Source organism: Meriones unguiculatus, chromosome 3 (genome assembly GCF_030254825.1).
Source record: "Meriones unguiculatus strain TT.TT164.6M chromosome 3, Bangor_MerUng_6.1, whole genome shotgun sequence".
NCBI lineage: Eukaryota > Metazoa > Chordata > Mammalia > Rodentia > Muridae > Meriones > Meriones unguiculatus.
In genome coordinates this window covers 67,340,873-67,358,645 of record NC_083351.1, presented here as the reverse complement: position 1 = coordinate 67,358,645, position 17,773 = coordinate 67,340,873, and the positions used below count along the sequence as shown (strand labels likewise).

The following is a 17,773-nucleotide window of genomic DNA, read 5'->3' as shown; positions in this document are numbered from 1 at the left end:
ATATCAGGAGCACATTACAAGTCAGATGCAGTACTCCACATAAGTAATCTCAGCACTTCTACAGTGAGTCAGGCACAGATGTGAGGTGGAAACAGAGGAGCCCTGGATGCCAGAGAAGCAGCTATCCTGGTGTACACCCTCAGATACATGCCTATCTCAAAACACGGTGGAAGGCAAGGACTAACACCAAAGGATGTCTCCCTAGCCTCCACACATAAGCTAGAGCACACATATGTCCACAATGTATACACCAAACACACACACACACACACACACCACTACCACCACCACCACCACCACCACCACAACCACACACCACACATGCTGGAAAAAAAGAGAGAGAGAGATAGCAAAAGCTAAATTCACACTTTTAATTTTTGAACAAGAAGAAGAAAGACATTTGTTCTGACTGCAAGGATGGGTCCAGAAGGAGTCCATGCGTTTACATCTCAGTCTCTTCTGTAGTCAAATTACCAAAGCTTGCAGCGGGAAGAGGGGTTCAGAAGGCTGCCATGTGGACAACGAAAATGTTTGGCAAAGTCTGGAGTATTGCTGAGGGGTCCATGGACTCGAAGGCTCAGAGTGCTGTGAGTGTCCTGAGGGTCTTGTGAGCTCAGATCCCTACACATCACCTGAGGAGAAAGATGGTCAAAAGAGTAACGAGTAGAGAAAAATCTCATAGGATCACGGGGACAGGCTGGATATAAAGACTAGGAGATCACTAGGCAGAACAAAGGGGAGGAGGGGCAGAGTGCTCAGGAGCCACACATATAATTTGTCATGTATAAATCATTCAATATGGCACTAGCTGTTTAGGAAGAAACTTGGCTGCCTAATGTTACCATTTATAAGGGACCAAGGTGATGTTTGGTAGTGGGTTCTGCAAGGGAGACATTAGTGTGTTGAAGAATTCTGGACCATGCCTGCAGACAGAGCACAAGGTCCTTAAAGAAGTGATACCAGTTTGGGACCAGCCCTGGGACTGAGGTCCCTGAGTAGTGTGGTCATCTATCTAGCCTATTGTTGGCTCTCTTTAAAATAGTCTATATTTCTGAAGTACAAGTAAGAAACAAGTCTTATAGAAGGACTTGGAAGTAGAGAGTCGTATTTTGGGGGTAGGGTGAGGAGCCAGTTGCTGGATTTGGTTAAAGAGCCTATAATCATCTAGAGGATGGATCCAAAAGGACAGCTGGAAAAAGATAAAAGTGGGATCTGTGATAGTGGACTCGTGCGAATGGAGCAGTGTAGTAGCGGACAGTCCATTTAGCATCAATACTAGGGTCCTTAACTGATATGAAGCAATTATAGAGAGAAATGGTAGATGTTTACCTGGGCGTAGCTTTGGAAGAAGAGTTGATAGGGGCTGAGGTCCTGGTTGGGTAGGGTCAACTCCCCACTGTGCTCTACTATCCTCTTGCTGTATGCCTAGATATGGATATAAGATAGACATTTCTTTTAGGCTTCAAATCTGTAGGCTCTTAGAAGTCTGATGTCAGCTGCATATCATAGTGCCCCAACGAATTCCTAAGCCTTCTTATCAAAGTGTGCATTGATGTACTGCTCTGAACCAGGAAGAAGGCGTACTTAGCAGAAGACCTACTGAAGTCCTAGAAAGGGAGAGGTGATCTACAAGGGTGGTAAGGGGGTCCCAAGTGGCCATCTGTTCAGGGGGAATGTGAAGGGCAGAAAGCTATGCAACTATGTTTCCCATGAGGGATTGTAGAAGAAAGAGGATGGACAGGGACCTTGGCACACCTGGAATGCAATGGCTAGGCCTCCTATGTCTGCAGCATTTGCCAGGAGTGTGTGAGAACCATTGAAGGAGGACATGCTGGGGAAGGCAGCATATTGGTGTTCCAGGCATAGAAGTGCTTCCTGAAGTGCATGAGTGTCACAGGCTGGGCAGCCCCCAGGAAGTACTGTTAAAAATGGAACAAGAGAATGAATTTGTGAAGGTCAGTGGAATATGAGGAGTGTCACAGGCTGTCCTGGCTCTCAGGAATATAGAGCATTTCTCAGAATGTCCCTCCTGGAGCCTTTGAATAATCTCCCTCTTCTCCCCAGGCATCCTTTGATTTCCTCCCTGGTGATCACTTTGGCCCTGACTTCCAATGACTCATTACTCACAGAGTCGGTCGAAGATGTGCAGCAACTTCTGGGCCATGATGCTGCCAGCAGCTCCAAAGTTCACAGCTCTAAAGAGACAAAGTCCTGTTTTACTTTCAGAATCCTTCAAAAATATTTTCTCCAATTTTCCAACTCGAAGTCTCATCTATCTTATCACCTCTAAATCCCTCTTGAGATCACCCACCAAAAGACTCACCTTCAGAGAATGGTCCATACCTGGGGTAGCCAGGGTGGAAGAATGGAGGTTGGAGAAGGCCAGCAGGGAAGACAACCACATGGTCAGATATTGAATAGTAGGCATCGACCCCCCAGGAAGACTGCTGCCATCTGTGTGAAGAGCACACACAAACACAGCCCCATCATGTACTGTCTTTGCAAGGCACATGCCTTCTCTCCCAGGCATCATTATGGATTGGTGTCTGTTATCACTGTTCTTAAACTATCTCTGTTCTCCTACCTGTGGTAGGGGAAAGGCTGCAAGAAGCTCCGAACTTTTCTGCCCTGGAGGGATCGTACGCAGCTCAGGAAAGACTGAAGGAAACTGGGACCAAGTTGTATCTGAGGAAGAGACAGCAGGTCATTTAGATGCATTGACATGAATACAGGTGGATGTTGCTGGACACATTTAAAGCTAATCAAATAACCCCTGATGTATATGCAACCACATTTAAGCAGAAACAACCCTGCAATATCACCTCATGTTGGCACAAAGTTCACATGCTTCATCGTGAAAGTAAACATAGACATATCACAGAATGCATGGGTGTACATATATGTATGTATACAAGAGAGCCCTAGAAAGTTTCAGTATTTTTGCCTGTAAGACTCATCTAGTACCAGGGTAAAGAAGAAGTTGGCTTAGAATTAGAAAATGGATTGGTTTGTAGACTCAGTTGAGTCTGGGAAGTGAGAAGTCTAGGACAATAAGGGGCACGAAGAAGGACAAAGACCCACATCACTATATTCCTGTTCGGCCAGCTCTTGCTTCAGGGCCTGTTTTGGGGCTCCCATCTCCACCTGCAGTTGGGTGAGCTGGAAAAAGACAAAAAAAAACTGTAAGAAAACCTCAAGAGCCAATAACACTGTGCCCAGACATGTGTTATGTGCACATGAGAAATTCTGTGCACATGAGAAATTCTCCATCCCCATTTTTTGATCCAGTGATCAACTTTCTCTTAAATGGCCCCAAACTGGCCTATAATCCTGGCCTTACCCTGTTCAAGGCCTCTTTTTGGGTCTCCTCACTTATCCAGGAAAGCTTTTTGAGGCGTATGATGACAGCATCCTTGATCTCAGCAAATAATTCCATGGCCTGTGGGTTGAGGGCAGGGAAAGAAAAACAGTGTCAGGATCAGTCTGAACCCTAGTCTTGCTGCATCCTGTAAAGACACCTTGGCCCTAAAGAGCCCACTAGGTGCTAGAAGCTGTCAGAGAAAAGGGGAAGAGCCTGTCTCCCAGAGTACCTTATCCCGGGCATAAAGATCTGTGGGGTTATTGCAGAAATGCCAAGCACAGAGATGGTAATGAGTTGGCTGCCGGAAAAGGTGGCTATAATAATTGTGCCTTGCCATTGGGATATCTGACATCTATGGGGGTCAGGCAATTTTCTCAGAAAGCGGAGGGCATGGGGAGCTACTTTTTCCATCTCTGCTTTCAGGGCCTTTGTGTCCACATCTCTCCCCTACCCCACCCACTCCATTGAATACATGTTTTCTTTGTAAGTTCCTTGACTTCCGAGAAAGTTGGAGTCTCCATAGCCATACAGCCTGAGCCATATGCCTCTTTATTTCTCAAATGCTCACTGTTTTATGTACATTCTTTCCTGGTGGAAGGAATTGGGTGACAATATCAGAAATGACCCCGGCTTCAGACTGACTGAGTTCAAATTCTGATGGCTATTTGGTGGCTCTGTGAAGTTAAGCAACTCTTGGCTTAGTCCTCTGTCCTAGTAAATCAGGAAAACAATTGTAATTAAAATAAGTTCCTCACTCATTCACAAGTTGCTCATTTGCCCTCTGTGATATTATACTGCCCTGTGCTCATGGTATACCATGTGTTGTTCAGAACTCTTAAGCAAACACAGATAGCCTTAAAGGTCAAGGAGTTTGATTTTTTTTTTCTTTTTATGGTTGAAGAAACACAACACCAGAAAAGTCAAGTGAAGGGTTCAAATTAATTCATGCTGTGGATACTTTGTGTCCTATGGATAAACTGGATTTGGCCAAGGGACTGAACAAGCCTCTGGGTGCTTTCTTAGTTGTCTTTTTTTTTTTTTTTTTCTGCCTGATTCCCACCTTGCATGCCACAAAGAAGAGCCCACTTCACAGAACCAGAATAAGGTGTTTTGGGTGGGAAGGATAGAGGGTTGAAGACAGGGAAAAGCTCTCACATACAGCACTTTGGATGCTTGGGCCAAAGGCTTCACGAACAAACAAAGCTGCCAGGGTGGGCTCAAAGAACTTTCCTGTCTCTTCCACACACTTCATCCATCGCGGGTAGGCTGGCTGCAAAAACATGCTGGAGTGAGTGAGACCTGCCTAGACCTCTGTTTTCAATGTCAGTCCTGCCTAGACCCTCATCCCAAAGGATGTTTTCCTTGATGTATTTTTTACATTTTTATTTCCCAGAGAAATAAAATGACTAAGGAATAAAATGCCTGCCACACAAATACAAGGAATTGAATTCAGGACCCCAGAGCCCACATAAATAGTCAGGTCTGGAGGCTCATGCTTGGAGCGGTGAGGAGAAAAACAGATTCCTAAAGCTGGTTGGCGTCCATTCCTCCAATCTGGATAAAAAACAAAACAAACAACAACAACAACAAAAAACTTAGGTTTAGTGAGAGGACTGCCTCAAAAATTACGGTGGAGAGAGATAAAAGAAATTTCCTTAGGCCTTAGGCCTCTATAGTGTATGAATAACACATGCATGCATATGCTATACATATAGACAACAACAACACACACATTTTTCTTTATCATTTTCTCTGGCAATGCCTATTGCCTATTGCTGCTCAGCAGAAAGAGGATTCCTTCTCTATCAGGACCCATGCTTGTTGCTATCAGTATGAAAGCCTACATCTTGGGAGGCATCATTCTGAGGAATAAAAGGTCTATGGGAAGGGGAGGAAGACTATCCAATCCTGAGTTACTCACCTGATTCCTAGCCTACCACACAAATGGCCCAGGAGTTTCACCACACACTTCTTCCTTCCAGACCTCTATTCCTAACCTGTATACCAAAGGGAGAAACTCTTTTCCTTTATATAATCCATACCCTGTCTCAAAATGTGTACATATGTGTCATACTGTAGAATCCTATAGATCAGGAAGTGTGGGCTTTAGGTGATACACTGTTTGCTGCTAGAACAGGTCAAAGCAGAATATTAAGTAGCCAGTGTATCACTTAGATTAGAACCTCAGCTGTCTCTGCAGACAGGGAAAGGTGGAGGGCAATGTACAGGTAAGAGGGAATGTGGAAACACGAGGGAGAAATCTCTGAAATATAAGGGATGGAAAAAACACTTCACATGCAAGATAATCAAACTCAGTAGATTCATTTCAAGGCAGTGAAAATGATAAAATATATCTCCTACAAACCATGAATGATAATAATATAAAGAAATGATAGAAATCAAGAAAGCTCCCTAGTATGTAAGGACTTCTAGATAAAATTCTGAAATGAAATTATTAAAGGAATGTTTATGAAGACATGGGAAATAATGTGTAACTATTAAATACCAAGGTAGGATCTCTGAGGACAAAAATGGCAAAATAATAAAAATGTATCTATTTAAAGGACTCATTAAACTGGGTACAATATAGACTAGGAGCTCCAAACTAGATAAGAGCACACTACAAACACAGATAGAGGCCATAGTAACATCACAGAGTCCCACATCAAAAGCACAAGATGCAGAGGTACTGCAACAACTGGAGCATAAACCAAGCAAAAATGAGCAGCATTATTGAAGAATGTTTATCCGGAGCTGCTTGCTTACACAAATGCAAATGTGCATGTATGTTCACAGACCGTAAATCTTTTAGAAAGCTACCTCCTAATTTCTCAGTGCAAATTACACCAGTGAAACCTGTCTGGAAACTAGATTTTTCCTTAAAGACTGCCACAGTACTTCCCATAAGCACAGTGTTCAGCATAACTTAAACCCGTGTGCTTTAGGTTGACCAGCTGTATAAACAAGGGCAATGTCTGCTCTACCTACTTTACAGATTTGAAGATCAGGTGACACAGTTCCTTAAGAGCATTCTGTTTATTCTGAATTCCACTGGCATTCCATTAGCACTATCTGTAAATTCTATTACCTCTCTGATAGCATTATCTTAACATCAGGAAAGCATCTGGAAAAATCTCAAATCATGTCCTCGTAAATAAAGAAAGTGATGTGGAATGATGGTGCAATATGAGTGGACTCTTGTCTGATTGAACCATAACTAAACGTCACAAGAATGACTCACAGCTAATTTGACATTTTCTGACCTGCCAATTGATAATCACACCTGTTCTTTCTCTTGCATTCCTTTTCTTCGTTTGATATTTTGCCTTTCTGCCTAACACCACGCAGCACACATAGTTCATTATCTTTTTTTTTTCTGAACTATAAATACCCAAAGACAGGGATACTTGTCTATTTTGCTCACTCCTACATAACGAGTGCCTAAAGAAGCATTTTTTTAATACTTGGTACTCAACAAATATTATCACAGACCCATTACGGGTGGCACACACACATAATCCTAGCAGTCAAAGGGCTGAGGCAGGAGGATTAGAAGTTCTAAACCATCGTGATGTGGTAAGGGTCTGTCTCAAAAAAAATTGAAAAGCAACAAAAATAACACATAAATGAAGAGATGAAGAATCTATGCCTAAACCAAGCCTGACCTAATACTTTTTTTTTTTTACCAAATATTAATGGTAGTATGGATTAAGAAATGATGAGTAAAATTACAGAAGACCCAGGCAGGATTCAAGAAGAAAGGCAATTGAAATTACTTGCTTAAATAGAGTTTTAAATTGCCTAAATAAATTGGGATGTTGGACTGCATATAAGTAGTTCTTATTACACAGAGAAAATGTGAAATCTTGCTTTCATTGTCCCAAATCCAATCTCTCATGTTCCCATGATATAAGGCCAAGGAAGGGCTTTCTTTCTATAAACCTTGCTTCAGTTTTACCTGCAACTAAGGGTCCCTACTCATAGTCAAACACTCTCTGATCACCCTGTTTAAGGAGCCACCAAGGGTAACTACGGTCTAAACCGTGTTTCTTAGGGGCACAGCTCTCTTTGGTGCTATTAGGACAGTCAAGTGTTAGCAACATAAACTGTATGGAACATAAAGCCAAATATACTTAACTGTCTTGTCCTTTATTCAAGAGTTTGCTAACTCAGTGGTGTTGCACCATATACTTCTCCATCCAGCCTGGTATGTTAAAAATATAGGTTCATGAGCCAAGCAGATTGACTTTGCAGCCTGTTTCTTCACTAAGAGCAATGAGATCTTGGTGAAGCTGTCATTCTTATACCTGTTTCTGAATCTCAGAAATGGGAACTAAAAATGCCAGGCCATTTCTGGGAAGCCTAAACACAATCATCTTTAGTGAGTGGTGCATATGGATGCCTGACAATGACTCTAAGACTTACCAGATGCTGTCAGCATTATTGCTCTGTGTCACATTTTTTGGTATTGTTCAGAAAGGCAGAACAGCTTCTCCAAGGGCATAACCAATTTGTTAGCAGAGCATGATACACAGTTCACAGTTCTATACCCCAATGAAAAGGATGGTGATTACAGGATTTGTAAGCCTTTCACATTCTTTAAGCATGACTCTCTGTGTTGGCATATTTATACCTTCTAAGACATGACCTCATGCCACAGTGCTAGCATTTACAGGAAGCTGTGCTTTTGCCAGGAAGTTTTCAGTTGGGGTTATGCTCTGCTTCATCTGATCAAGAGATAGGTTGCGTAGAAGCTTCTTGTGAATCTGCCCCTCACTGAGTGACCATCCTAATGGAGAATGGTCTAAGGTATGATGAAGAAGCAACTGACCTTGAAGCCAGACATCCAGAGAAGTAACTGCTTTAACTTACTACTAAAGTCAGGTTCTTACAAACTCATATATTCATTGATCCATCTCTAAAATAAAATGAGCTGGGTGTAGTGGCACATGCCTTTAATCCCAGCCCCTAGGAGGCAGAAGCAGGCAGTAAGTTTAAAGCCAATATGGTCTACATAGTGAGTTCCAGGACAACCAAAGCTAGTGAGATTCTGTCTCTAAAAACCAAAAGGTAAGTAAATAAAAACATGATATGATATGTCATAAAAATTTGAGGATTAAGCTAATAAAATAAATTATCTAGGATTTTGTAAACTATAAATAATCAATGGCTACATCTCCACCTCTATGAGGACATTTTACCTTTATAAATTTGAGGAGATAGAGAGAGAGAGAGAGAGAGAGAGAGAGAGTGCAAATTAACTGCCATGCTGCACATGTAGAGTTCAGAAGACCACCTCAGTTGTTAAAACACACTTTCCACTTTGAGACTGGGTTTCTTTGTTTTACGCCAATGTATACACAGGCTACTGGGACCTGAATGTCCAGGGGTCTCCTGTTTCCATCCCATTTTGCCACAGAAACTCTGGGATTATAGACAACACTACTGCCATTTGCTACAAACTGAGCATTCAAACTCAGATCCTCACACCCATGAGTAGCAAGCACTTTAGCCACTGAGACCTCTCCCTAGAATTGAACAAATATTTTAAAAGGTGTTTTAAAGTAGACAAATGACCCACAAATTAACAAGAAAAAAAAAGGTTATTTTTCTCTCAAGACCACAAAAGGAGACCTCCAGTGAAGCAAGGACATGCTCAATGCTCTAGATGTCCCCACTTGGATTTAAAAGGGTCTGATATAGAATGTCAAGAAACATTCTGAAGAAAGAGCTGTGTATCTCAAATAATGCATATGAGTGGTTAATTGGTTCTACACATTTCCTACATATCTTTCTCAGGCATGTGAAAGATCTGATTAACATAGTTCTTTTGTAACCCAGAAACATTTCATGGGATCGAGGATGAGTTCTGTGATGCACATTTAAACATCAAACATGAAGTCTTCTAGATGGCTGCTGCCTGACAAATATTGCTTATCACAGTATAGCTGAAGTTTTAGGGCCAGGTCCTCAAACCATGCAGTTTAAGAAAACAGCATATTGCTCAATAGTGATGGTAAAGGAAGGGTTCTTCTTAATTTTACTTTTATGTTGAAACCCTAATGCTCAGCCAAACGCCACAGAAGTGGCCAGGTAGTATACTGATTCTAAAGATGTACTCTGTCTTCCCATCTTGCCTATTTCCGTGGGGTGGGAGCTCTCCTCCTACACCTTTTTTTTTTTTTTTTTTTTTTTTTTTTTTTTTAGCTCTGTAAATACATCAATATTTTCCCCAATATAGAAAAACATGGCCTTCTCTCCTCACCAAGGGTGGTTGTTCTTTCAGTTTCCGGAGTTTCTGTCTCAGTTTTCTGTGTGCCTCCCGGAATTTACTGTCCAGGGCTGGGGAAAGGGTATCCACCAGCCCCAAAATCATGTAGCTCTGCATCATGTCCCTGTGGATACAAAATTCCCAATCTAAAGCTAAAGCTTCTAAACATGCCCGAATGATTAATCCCTTCAATAACCCACCCTGCTATACTTGTAGCCAGCCCTTTCTCCATTTTATTTACAAGAGTAACTACCACATATGCAAAACCATCAAGAACAGTTTTTCTTGGTTTGGCTTTGGGAGTGACAGAAGAATGGAGTGAAGAGGCTGCCTTGTGAAGTACAGGGAGAACTTAATTCATCTTTTTCCATAACCAGGAAACCTCAGTTCATTTGAAGGTAGGTTCCTAAGTACAACAAAACCATTTGTGGCTTGCCTTGGTCCTGCTGGCCTTTGTTTTTCAGGGCACAGATATAAAACTGCTGAAGTACATGATTGGTGCTTCCTCCCCTCCTCCCACTAAAGGATTTCTATGACCGCCCCAAGAAGGACTTGGGTTCATGCCTTTCAGAGTTGGGCTTCCTCCATTTTCTATAGTGCAGGAGCTCCTTACAGGCTGATGATGGTACATTCCTGGCAGACACCTCATCTTGTCTCACCCCTATATCCTTCATTTCATATACCATATGCTCCCCACAGCCTTACATAATTCTTAGGGTTTGTTTGGTTGGTTGGTTGATTGGTTTTATTGAGACAAGGTTTTTGGTATATCCTTGGCTGTCTTGGACTTGCTTTGTAGACCAGGCTGGCCTCAAACTCATATCATAGAAGTCTACCTGGCTCTGCCTCAAAGAGATCTGGGATTACAGGTGTTCCCCACCTCACCCAGGTTAATTCTTGACTTTTATGTTTCCTTTTGTGCCACCCACCCAACCTTTCTCTATCCCCCCCCATGTTGAAGGTGCCTCTCACTCAAGGTGTCCCCAATACCTCACTCTCCTTCCATGCCCAATATCTGTCCAACTCCACCTGGGCAAACCTGCTTGTCAGTAGCTCTTCTTCTATCAGTTGTGACATGTTTCTCAAGTAGTCTAGGTCATGGACCACAAGGGTCTGGGAGGGACTCAAAGACATCGGTGTGAATGTTGCTTGTAAGCAGGACAACCAGTCGATGGCTGGGGCCATTTCCTTAGAGAAAGGACACAAAACTGAGGAGGAGGAAAGGACGTCAATAGAAACAGTAAAGAAAGGGAATGAGGAAGGAGGGGGTCTGCTGGGGGAAGGGCTGGAGAAGACTAGAGTGAAGGGCAAACTGAAAGGAAAGGGAGGGGCCAAGAAGATGGTTCAATGGTTACAGGAACTTGCCACCAAGCCTGACCACCTGAATTGAGTCTCCCAGCCCATATGATAGAAGGCAAGAACCAAATTCCCGGAAACATGGCTTCCATGTTCATACGTTGGCATGTTCCTACCCATTGTCTCACCGAATAAATAAATACATACATGGTTTTAAAATTTCTTTGGTTTTGCAAGACAGGGTTTCTCTGTGTAGCCTTGGCTGTTCTGAACCAGGCTGGCTTCAAATTCACAGAGATCTGTCTGCCTCTGCCTCCCTGATGACTGGGATTAATTACAGTAGAAGGAAGAAGAGAGAAGGGAGAAAGTTTTTGAAAAGCCATCCAGCACAGGGTCCCCAGGCCCTCAGTTCCAGGCACCTGCAGTTGATTGATAGTGGCCACATGAAAGAGCTTGTCTTGTGCCCGCTGTCGCTCTAGCGGCCTCAGAAACCTGGACAGCCGTGAGGCAAAGAAGACGGACCAGGAGACATGTTGTTGCACTTTCTGGGGGTCGCCCCCCAGTAAATTTCCCAGCCGAACCAGGTAAGTCACATATTCCCGCAGGATCTAGAGGAGGGCAACCTTAGTCACAGAAGCTAGAAGCCTTTCCCGTAGGGTGGGCGAGTATATTGCATGGTGGCGTCTTACCTCGGCATAGACCTTCTGTTCCTGATCTTGCTGGAGAAGAATGTCAAACTCCGGCTGGTCTATCTGGACACAAGAGAGACTGGAGAGAAGTGGGCGTATAGGGGATGGAGAGTGTAGGCATGGGTAGGCAGGGGAGGTACCATTGAAGAAGGGAAGATGAGAACAAAGAAATGAGAGCGGTGATAGAATGAACAAAGAAAGACAGGTGCTGGGAAAAGTCTATGAAAATAAGCTTGTCAGCAACAGAGGAACACACAGATTTGTTTAGAGAAAGCTATTGCTGGGGCCAGTGTAGATCCAGAGTCAAGGATGTGAGACACCCATGTCAGGTACACAAATTAAAAAGTACTTACACTCAGTTGCAAGATGCATTTTTTTTTTTTTTTGAGACAGGGTTTCTCTGTGTAGTCTTGGCTGTCCTGGACTCAGTTTGTAGACCAGGCTGGCCTTAAACCCACAGAGATCCACCTGCCTTTGCCTGCTTGAGTGCTGGAATTACAGGTGTGCACCACCATGCCTGGCTCAGATGCACATTTTAAAACATTCTTTTAAAACATGATTAATGCAGAAAAGTCCATCATGAATTTTTTAAAAATAAGTTCTAGAGTGTTAGGAGCTCGTACATGGTTTTACAGTTAGTTACTCTTAGTTGCCTATTGCAGATGAGGCCTTTGATCAAAATCCTAACACCAAATTCCACAGTGTATTTTATTCCATTTTAAAATCATAATTTTTTAAAAGAACGGCAAGAACTGCTCACTTTTGAAAAAAAATGTATTTGCAGAATTACAAATGAAAATGATAGTTTGCTCATCATACATTTTGTATTAATTTATATTTTAAAAAAGCATTCATATTTAATATCCCACTCCCACTCCAATACTCCAATCCCACTGATGTATATACTTTTTGTCCACCTTGAAAAAAAAGAAAACCTTTTGAATGACCTCTTAATTGCATTTTATACCCAAAGTTTAGAGAGACAGAAAGGCATCCTTGCTTAGTGTCTTAGTTTCTTTATTATCCTCCTGAACTCCAATCACAATCTCTGCCCACTTTTACAATTGTGTGTGTGTGTGTGTGTGTGTGTGTGTGTGTGTGTGTGACTAGCTGCATGTTTCCAGTGGTGTCTTCTTGGTCTCTACTCGTTTGTGAGGGAATCTCTGGACTCCATAGGTTCCTTTCTCCTGTAGTTCCACCTTGTCCTTTGTGATCTCACCCTTGGTGGTCTACCTTCCATCTCCATGATCCCTCTTCTGTTTCTCTTGCTTCAGCACCTCATGGGCTCCTCTGAAGTCCACCCTCTCTGGCTAAGCTTACTCTACAAAAGGCTAGCCAGAATGGTGTGGACTAAGTGACTCCATGTTTCCTCCAACTCCTTTATTATCTACCACAGAAACCTTGGAAAGTCTCTGGGGCCATAAAAAAGTGTTGAAACTGACCATGTTCTCACACTCCACTCTTACTTTCCATTTTTGCTATTATCCATCAAACTCAAGTATGTTAAGTTGGTTCAGGTTGCTCCAAACCTGATTCCACTTGAGTGCTACAGCGTCATGATAATATCTGAAAGGATTCAGAAGCTTCTCTCCACTGCTCCCCCTGCCTCGTGTGTCAATAGTTAATAGTTCTCCCTGACTTTCTGAGCCAGCAATACCGAAGCCCAGTCTCATATTTTCATTTCTACTTTTCCTTCCCACTCAGCTTCCAGGCCAGCCTCACACTGACCTCGTGCAGGATCTATAGCACTCCAAATACTTTCCTTAGCTTAGAACTTCCCTGTAGCCTCCCCCTTTTTCTTTCTTCCATCCTTCCTTCCTCCCTCCCTTCTTTCCTTCCTCCCTCCCTCCCTTCCTTCCTTTCTTCCTTCCTTCCTTTCTCTTTCTTTCTTTTTCTCTTTCTTTCTTTCTTTTTTCTTTCTTAAATCTTTTGTTTTGTTTTGTTTTGTTTTGAGACAGAGTTTCTTTCTCTGTGTAGCCTTGACTGTTCTGGACTCACTTTGTAGATCAGGCTGGCTCTCTGTGCACCTCCTCCCCACCCCTTTTGGTTTTATTTGAGAGGTTTCTTTGTGTAGCCTTGGTTGTCCTGTGCTCACTTTGTAGACCAGGCTGGCCTTGAACTCACAAAGAGCTGGAGAGAGGCCTGTGTCAGCTTCTCAGAGTGCTATGATTACAGGCCTGCACCACTGTGCCCAGCTTCTTGTTACCCATTTATGGGGTCTTTTAGCTTCATTTTTTATTCATCAGGATAATTAGCCATGCCCCAAGGCTCCACTGATGTCCTCCTCTCTAAATCTGTTCTTCAGCATTTCAGATTTTAGCTAATTCCACCATAGCATAATAGTTAAATTTAAGAATGCACATATTAGAGCCAGATCTTAGAATACCTTATATTGATGGCCATGTCTTTTTGAATAATCACTCTATACAAAGCTATGGAATTCATAGACAAATATAGAACAGTCCAGTGCTTATCACAGCAATGATAGCTCCATTATTTATTTATTTATAAGCACAACTAGTAGTGGCCACTAGTTGCTGAGAACTCTGTGGAGGGTACAGGCTTTGAGAGTATTAAGTGCTGAGAGCATTAAATGGATGACAGAGGAACTTCACCTAAATTGTAACCAGTGTGTCAAAGAAGGCTTATTGAAAGAGCCTCTAAAAGCTAACACCCAGAAACACGCAGGAGTCTTTCAAGGTTGTTACAGGCAAGAAAGCACCATATGCAGGGAGAAGAGGAAAATTTTTGGCACTACATGTGAGTCAGCAGAATGTAAGAGTTTAAGGGGGAGACAGAATGTAACAAAAGATAAGTGTAGGGGTCAGATTACAAACTTGCAATGCTTTGTAAAGGATTAAGGGGCATGTCTAGATGACTGAGTGATATTTAAATGACAGGCTTTTAGCGATTAAGTTTAGAAAGGTGTCTTAGGGAAAATGAACAGTAAATAAGAGAAAGGCAATTCTGGAGACAGGATGACTAGTGAATCGGTCCAGGATTTGCAATAAAGAAAGCAGAAAGTTTTTTTTTTTTTCTGCACCCTTTACAGAGCTGGCCCTCCTATACCTTTTTCCCACCTAATAGCCCTGATCCTTGTAGTACTAATTTTCCTTTAAGATAGGGTCATTCTCGTCATTGCATCTGTGTCTAATCTCCCAGCCCTAAATATCTTTTACAAGCAATGATAGCCTAGAGTGACTCAGGTGCATCTGTGGTTTATCCAGTTTATGCCTCACCTGGATGATTGGTTTGTGTGGAGGGGTTGGATGAGGTTGCAGAGAGGCTCTGAAGAATGGGAAGTGGCCATACTGACTCATCAGAAGCCTCAGCGTTTGGTTGAAGTCCAAGGAAGTCCAGTTGCCAGAGATTTGCCAGCCTCCAAGCTTTGAAGAAGAGAAACAGAAATGAACCTAGGGACCCATCAGATCCAGCCCCAAATGTGTTCACCTTTCCCTACTCACATCCACTAGTTTCTAGTTTCTGAGCCCTGTGCTGCCTCTTGGTCTTGTACTTCTCTGCTCTCAAATCTTAATTCATCAGAGTATTTCCACTTCTATCTCCCTCCTAGAACTTGGAATCCCTGAGAAAGCATCCTACATTCTAGAAAATCATGGCAGCCATTAAGCATGCATTGGTCATATGAATTACTTAGTTGGAAAAGTTGACACCCTAATATTTCTCACCTCAACAAGAACTTGTTTAAGTGGACCCACCCCTGAAGCTTCAATGGCATCTGTGTCCATACAAGAGTTATAGAACTGAAAGGCTTTCTCCTGCCCAGATCCTAGGTTCCAGGACCCTGGGGTCTCTAGAAAGGAAACACAGAATTGAATGAGTTGATACTGGTACGAAGGCAAAAAGGAGATGGGAACTTCATATGGATGTCACAAAACTTCCCCATTGGAATATAGAAGAGGATCAAACTGAGATAAATGAGAGGAGCTTTCAGTTTTTAACAGTTCAGCTTGACAACAGTACAGATGAGCAGGGATATGGAGGGCAGACACAAAGATGATAAGGACAATAAAGAAAATAGAAAGGGAAACAAGAGATAAAAGAAGTAGAAGAAAAAAAGACTAAGAGGAAGCAGCATATGAATAAAGAGGAATGTCAGGTAGTAGCAAAAGGCAGTAGCAAGAAGGAGGTTTTCTATACTTGTGTAGAATTTAGAGTTATCAAGGTCACTTGAGATTCAGTTGTCTACTTTCTCAGAGACTCTGCCAACCTAGGTCCTCACCCAATAGTCTCCACAGTTGGCTCTTGTTCTCTTCTGTAAGAGCCTGAAAATAATTACTGGTCCCATTGGCTTTTTGGCAGACAAAACTGAAAAAGTCGGTGCAGGGGGCCACACTTCTGTTTCCAGAGGCCTTGTAATGAGACAAGAGTTCCAAACACACAGGTGTTTCACAAGGACCTGTGAAACAAAAGCTCAGAGCTTAGAAAAGACAAGCAAACTGAACAAGGGCTCCCCCCAGGGGCTGGCAAAGGACTCTGAATGAGGCACAAAGGAGGGACAAAGGTAAGAAAAAGCATTCCTTGACTGATGGCATGCTATGGGATTCAAGGAGAAAGTATTCTAGATCCTCAGGGACCATGAAGCTGGGAGCAAGTAAGTCGTAGGGCTGGAGCCTCAGGGGTCTGGACCAGGGCATATGAGGGAGGGCTGCTTAGGTCAGGTCTGTTTGAGGATCTTCCTTACGAGGACCACAGTTCTGGAAGATGTACACACAAAGCACAGAAGAACCAAGGAGCAGACCACAGAGCAGGACTGCAGTCAGCACCCGTCTGCCTCTTTTCCACTGCAGTCTCCATTCAGGGGGAGGTCCCTCTGCTGGAGAACTCTAGTGGGGGAACCAAAGAGAAAAAAATCAAGACAAAGAACTTTGCAATGGACAGATACAAGATAATGGGAGAGGGTACGGGGTGAAGAAGTTACTGTTATTGTCCTTTGTACAGCAGTAATTCTGCTTATTCTCCCTAAAAGCCCACCCTCTTTAGACCTCCCGTACATGATACAACAATTCATTTGCAAAAAGGATTGCACAAGATTAGTAAAACTTTAGAGACAGAAGAGATGACTCCAACATCCTGGCAGAGGCCACTTACCTCCTGGTTCGAGGGAGGACGCATTCTACTGGCTTGTCTCTGTCCCCTCAACACTCCCCCACTCTGTCTTCCTCCTGAAGTGAGTGGAGGAAGGAGGAGGAGAGAGAAGCTGGTTCTGAAAGGAAGGTTATATTAAAAACAGATTTGTCAAGCCTCTCCGACACTACCCTTCCCCACATTTTCATCTCAAGGAAATTCCCCAAATGATCCACTTTCCTGGGTGTTCAAGCTTCCCCATCTTTCCTCAACACCTCCTGTGCCTTTCCTTCTATCTGGATGCTTTATATCCCCTCCTCTCCAGTGTGTGTTGGGGGACAGTATATTTGCACATAGCCATCCTAATCCTCACACTAGGGTCTGCCTCCAAAACGGGATGATTTTCCAAGACACTTGCCATCTGCCTGTGCTTCTCTCTGGCTCCCAGAATCTTCCCTGGTTCTGCTCCAGATGTTTTCAGAAAATGACCCCCCCTTCGGCCCCCACTCCAGTCCCTGTGGCCCTGGAGAAGGGGCACCTCTTCCACTCTGTCCCTCTGTCCCCAAATGTGTACTGTTGGCCTCTGGGTGGAGCGTGCTTATCAGTAAGGGAACACTCAGGCCTCTCCTCCTCCTTTATCTGAGCTTCTCAGAGGGAAGAGGGAGGAGTCTTTGTTCAGCAAGCAATCTTGCCCTTGGTCTGCTTCATGCATTTGGCTCTGTAACTTTGTTTCTTACAGTGTCTTCATTACTAGACTATCCTTTTCTGCTTTCCTTTCTTTTCTGATTGAAATCTCTTGGCCGCTTCAGCTCTTGAGTCAAATGCCACTTGCCAGGAAGGCCTCACAATCCCAAGCCTATTGAACACTGCTCCCAAGCATGCTTCATTGCTTCACTTTGTGAGCCATGGACCTGCTTATAGTCAGAGCCACACATTAAAAAGACCAACTAACTAGTGGACTCTAATCTGCTAATTATTAGCTTTGTAACAACAAACAAGCTCTCAGGAAGGTAAGCAAGTTTTATCATCTGGAAAATGAAGGTAACAGTTTTCCATGCCTACCTCACAGGG

General features: G+C 43.1%; 1 protein-coding gene across 1 annotated transcript; it reads right to left on the bottom strand.

Annotated features, from left to right (window-relative positions):
- Nucleotides 1-357: 357 nt before the first annotated feature.
- Nucleotides 358-17,243, bottom strand: Kel (Kell metallo-endopeptidase (Kell blood group)). The gene is made up of 19 exons (XM_021654133.2): nucleotides 17,121-17,243; nucleotides 16,727-16,841; nucleotides 16,320-16,461; nucleotides 15,858-16,034; nucleotides 15,304-15,428; nucleotides 14,857-15,003; nucleotides 11,618-11,680; nucleotides 11,348-11,536; nucleotides 10,672-10,820; nucleotides 9,627-9,756; nucleotides 4,521-4,631; nucleotides 3,341-3,439; nucleotides 3,082-3,159; nucleotides 2,585-2,685; nucleotides 2,344-2,454; nucleotides 2,128-2,195; nucleotides 1,756-1,919; nucleotides 1,330-1,425; nucleotides 358-632 (listed from the first exon to the last, which is right to left on the bottom strand). Exons 2-19 carry the CDS (start codon nucleotides 16,748-16,750, stop codon nucleotides 471-473), a joined length of 2,136 nt encoding a protein of 711 aa, XP_021509808.1. The 5' UTR covers nucleotides 16,751-16,841; nucleotides 17,121-17,243; the 3' UTR covers nucleotides 358-470.
- Between the last annotated feature and the right edge of the window lie 530 nt (nucleotides 17,244-17,773).